This window comes from Arachis duranensis, chromosome 4, assembly GCF_000817695.3.
Source record: "Arachis duranensis cultivar V14167 chromosome 4, aradu.V14167.gnm2.J7QH, whole genome shotgun sequence".
Taxonomy (NCBI): Eukaryota; Viridiplantae; Streptophyta; class Magnoliopsida; order Fabales; family Fabaceae; genus Arachis; species Arachis duranensis.
In genome coordinates, this window is record NC_029775.3 from 101,071,368 (window position 1) to 101,076,519 (window position 5,152).

At 38.8% G+C, this 5,152-nt stretch overlaps 1 protein-coding gene across 1 annotated transcript; it reads right to left on the reverse strand.

Moving 5' to 3' along the window:
• Nucleotides 1–997: 997 nt before the first annotated feature.
• Nucleotides 998–4,538, reverse strand: LOC107485288 (protein FAR1-RELATED SEQUENCE 5-like). The gene is made up of 5 exons (XM_016105801.3): nt 4,469–4,538; nt 4,251–4,361; nt 1,608–3,832; nt 1,316–1,498; nt 998–1,192 (listed from the first exon to the last, which is right to left on the reverse strand). Exons 3-5 carry the CDS (start codon nt 3,699–3,701, stop codon nt 1,136–1,138), a joined length of 2,334 nt encoding a protein of 777 aa, XP_015961287.1. The 5' UTR covers nt 3,702–3,832; nt 4,251–4,361; nt 4,469–4,538; the 3' UTR covers nt 998–1,135.
• Between the last annotated feature and the right edge of the window lie 614 nt (nt 4,539–5,152).

Here is a 5,152-nt window from a genome sequence, read left to right on the forward strand (position 1 = left end):
ACCTTTTGGGGTAACATTATTTGGCGTTAATTGCATCCACTGAGATCTGGTTTGTTATAAATTTTTTGTGCCCATACATGAGCCTGATGAAATTTTTTGGATTGTAATTGGAGGTCACTATTGCACTCTTTATGTCAAAGTCATCGTATGGGATGATGTGAATGTTCATCTGTAGATACAAATTGTATATGAAATGCAATTCCATATTCAGTAACTACACTTGTACTTGCCGATGAAAACTACTCCACGTGATTGAAGTAACCTCCCCAAGAATAACTAGTTTTAATATCACATATGTTAACAACCCATAGACATGGAAAACATTAGCGAATGAAATACTTACTATATCGTACCCTGGACCAAAATTTAACCATTTATAAAGCTTGTAATCAGAAGTCGCGGTTGAATGTTCACTGCCTACGTTGCTTCAGTAAAACCTTTAAACATTTTCACTTATCACCGCTTGCACTAAAACTGAAATAGAACATGCCTGCTTTTTTTTTTGGTCTTCAATAGAACACGCCTGGTTAATGACATTTGAAAGTAACTTACGATAACCGTATACTGTCAAATAACAAGATTGGCATAGTAAATGCTAGTTGACCTGCCAGTATATGAAAGACTATCAAATGTTATGTTACGCCTTACTATTCCTAGTCCTACTATTGGATTCATTCATCTCATCTTAATCCTCAATGATATATCAAAGAGACCTATTAAAAAAAATTACATATGGACGAGTCTTAATTAATTTACGCCGACCCATTACTAATTCCTGTATTCACTTCGTTACTCTCCTGTTAATCTTTCAATGGTTTCGTCACGTGTTAATTGCACTTCATGCAATCATGAAAAGAAGGCTAATACACACACTTCATGTAAGGAATGTCCGCAAATAGGAAAAACTTCCCTGCAATAACTTCCCATATGAAACAAATAACTACTGATCCACATTCCAACATTATCAATGCTTGAAATTACTTTTCATTGCCACTAAAGTAAGCATTCTTCTTACCCATCCTATACTATACTCAACCATAGATAGGAACTAACACTACAAATAACAAAGACCATAAACCACTTCTATTATGACAGGAAACAGAATTGTCTAAGGAACACCAAATTCGACAACTAATTATGCTGCGAAGCTCGAACCCAATCTTGAACTGAGATAAGTTACATCAGTCATCAGCTGCATATTTAAAAGTAAACAGAATTAGTCAATTCCGGTTTGAACATCTATTTTAAGTTGCCATCAGAACATGAGTGCAGAAGTAAGTTACTTGACTACGAGTAGGAAACAAAAACCACATACCTGTGCTATTACTTCATCGGTGTTACGTATCATGTTTGTCTCCCATTCCATAGTCTCCTTATGTCCAGTTGCAGCAGCAATTTCATGTTGTAAACTAATCTTCGAACCTGATGCCTCCAACCAAACTGGTGCACACAAATTATTGGGTCCAGTAACACCCTTCTTGCCTTGTTCGAATCGGACCTGCACGCCACCCAACAGAATGAGGCCATTATAAGAAAACAAAAACACACAATTTTTTAAAAATAAAACGATACTTGCTACAGTCAACAGGTGTATGACGTGTTCTCACCCTTTCCGTCGGTGAAGACCCCTCCGATCCTAAATTTGTAGCCTCAAAATCTTTGCTCTCTCCAGCCTTGGAAACAAAGGATTGGTCGGCATTGCAATGTCGTTTTGTGTGACCCATTTTGCGGCAACGGGTGCAGCGCCTTTTGCGTCCGCCCTGCCTCCTCACACGAGGGGCACCCTTAGTCTTCGCAACAACAGGGTCGTGTAAGTCAACCATATCAACAGCTTTCCTCTGACCCCCACTTTCAGGGCCTCTATCTAGTTCTTGACACATCGCATGGAGACCGTTAAGCGCCTGTGTGAAACATAAAGGGCTCCTGGCTCCAACATATAGCATCCACTGTGCGGCTGCATGAAGTGCACCATGGCGCAACAAGAAACCAACTTCACTACCAACTTCCGTGATCTCACCATACTTATCCAACGACTTTGCATCCTTTCGCCATCTCTTCAGAACCAGGCTCTCAGGAATTCGAGTCAAGTGCTCATGCTTCATTACAAAAAACATATGTCTACAAGGTATTCCCTTTTGCCTCCAAAAATTGCATGCGCACTCCATTTTCCTTGAAACCCTATCGTACAACACAATCACCTCTCTACCTGGGTCACCATATTCCTCCAACGTGTACACCATTGTAGTTGAGCGTCTTATCTTGGCTACAAAATTAACTGCACCGACACCCACTATTTCCTTCTTCGCGTCGACGAATATCTCCCGTGTGTATGCATCTGCAGCATACCTCTCAAGAGGATCCAAACAAGTTGTCATTACCGGCGTCCCATGGAGTGACCTAAATTGTGCAACTAATTCGTTATTTCGGTACTCTCGCAGGACCAACTCCAAATTTTTAACCATATCAAGGAGACTGTGCCTAGACTTAAGAAAATTCTTCACGTACGCGTTAATGCCTTCACACCGGGACGTTGTCCGAAACCCTGCACAGAACTTGTCCTGTAGATATGCATTAGCCCACATCATCCTCTTCTGAAAAGTTTCTTTGGCCCAAAAACTGTTTTGCAACCCATACTCTTCAATAGCATCATCCCACTCAGCCTCAAATTCATCTATTTCCATCTCTGAATACAGCCACCGGGTGAAACATTGCCGCAGTCCCTCTTCCCTCACATTAGCGGTTACATTCTTCTCCATATGCCAAGCACACAATCGATGCGTTGCCTCCGGAAACACAGACTTCACTGCAGCTTTCATTGAATCACACCCATCCGTGACGACAACCGACGGCTTCTTGTTACACATGACTTCCAACAAATTTTCCAACAACCACTTATAAGACCCAACGCTTTCATCTAACACCACGCCAAACCCAAATATTGTCGTCTGCTTATGGTTATTCACACCAGAAAAGATCACCAGCGGTCTCTGATATTTATTTTTCTTGTAGGTCGAATCAAATGCTAGAACATCCCCAAAGTATTGGTAATCAACTCTACTGCCACCATCCGCCCAAAACATATTGGCTAGCATATTATCCTTAGTAAGATTATACCTAGCCATCGACATCGGATCTGCCCCCGCTTTCCCCTCCAAGTATACAACAGCGGCGTTAGCGTCCCCATCAATAATCTTTGCACGCTTAGCCTTGTTAATATAATTGTAAGCATCCTTCTTAGTGAAGCCCATTAGAGAATAGCCACCAGACTGTCCGGCCATATACCCCAGAATCTTAGACGTCGGAACACCATGAGCCTGCATACCAAATATTTGTGCCTTAGCGGAACAAGTTATTTCTCTAAAATTCGTCATCATATGAACCATATATGCCGGAGTTAAATCGTGGTTATGATCCAATACAATTTTCCTCACCCTCCATATCCCACTGACCACATCAAGGTAGACTGACAACTTTGCCTCACAATTTGTCCGGGTTTCTGGTCTATGACTTCTCTGCCTATCTAGCCTATCATAGTGACGACGTTCTCTCAGGCCCGCTCTATTACAAAAAAATCTACGACGAATAACCCTTCCACTGTCATCTTTTCCCGAGTCACCCTTTCGAATACCAAAACCAAAACATTTGCCTAACCTCCTGTAAAATTCATATGCTGCTTCATCGCTACGGAATGCCTTGTTCATTATATCTTCCTTATTCAACTACAATAGATCTCCATACTCACCGGCTTCTTCATTCGACAATTCATTTCCACTCTCAGCCATTCAAAATTTTCAGCAAATTTTCGGGTTCACTACATTCAACAAAGATTACCCTGGAAGAATATTTGCATCAAGATAAATAATACAAGTAACTGCTCAGTAACACAGCAACAACAAATCCACTCACCAATATGATTCATTAATTACGAAAATACAATACTGCAGTCCCATAATAGGATATTTCATAAACAGTTACTCATCAACATGCAGCAAAAATATCTGACATCACAAACTACTCATCAACTTAGTCTAAACAATATTACAATCAACCATGCAGCAACAATAACAACTACTTTTTATTTCTAAAAATTTTTCTCAACCATGATTACTTCAGAAAAATATTTTACATCACAAATTATATGAATTACCAACAAATCCCCATAAAACTTACAAATAAAGAAAAATTGGTATCAACTACATATATTTATTTTTCATCACATCCTGAAAAATAAGTAGAAGATGAAAACTTACAATTTGGATGGCCAAAAAAACGACTCTGATTCTTCAATTTCGTCTTCTCTTCTCTGTCTTCCTATATTCTCATCTTATTTTGGGATTGGATGAACTGCTGAAACTTGAAACCTGAAAGAAGGGTTTAAGAAAGCGGTGTCTTGAGGCAATGGACTTTCAGCGGTAACAACCATTATCTTCAATGTACAAAATTAAACTGTTCTATCAGAAAAAATTACCGGAATAAATGCTTTGGACACGAATCAGCGCAGCTCTTGGTCGTTTCCCTTTGTTCCCTTTATTATTATTATTATTATTATTGTTATTATTATTATTATTGTTGAGACTAAGCCCAGACAGGAATACAAAATTTTACTTCAACGAAAAACACAGCTTCAAAAAAAGATTTTGGGCTTCAAATCAAATTGGCCCAAATACTTAACCACATTAATTAACATAATCTACTACCTAAATTATTAACCACTTTGACAACTTAAAGCCTGTTGTCTCTCTGCTTCCGTCAGATATGTCTTCTCTTGGGGAACATTAACACACGCGTCCGATAATCATGCATTCCACCTTGTTTCAGCATGAGAAGAAAATTCTTCATCTCATCACCGTAGCACTCCCCTAAATTATTTATGTCTTTACAATCAAAACGCGTTATTCCGATATAGTGATAATATAGACGGAGAAGACATGTCGAACTCAATCGAACTCTCTTATGCGATCGAAGTCACGGAGCAATAGTAAATATTTTTAACGGACTCTACTGTTAGATTTATTATAGAATAAGATCGTCCCAAATAATAACATAATGTAAATTTTAAACTGTAGATCATGATCGGGATTTTTATTTGTACTTAGTCTTCATTTTATATATAATCAATTACACTATATGTCTATTAACAATTACATAGTCA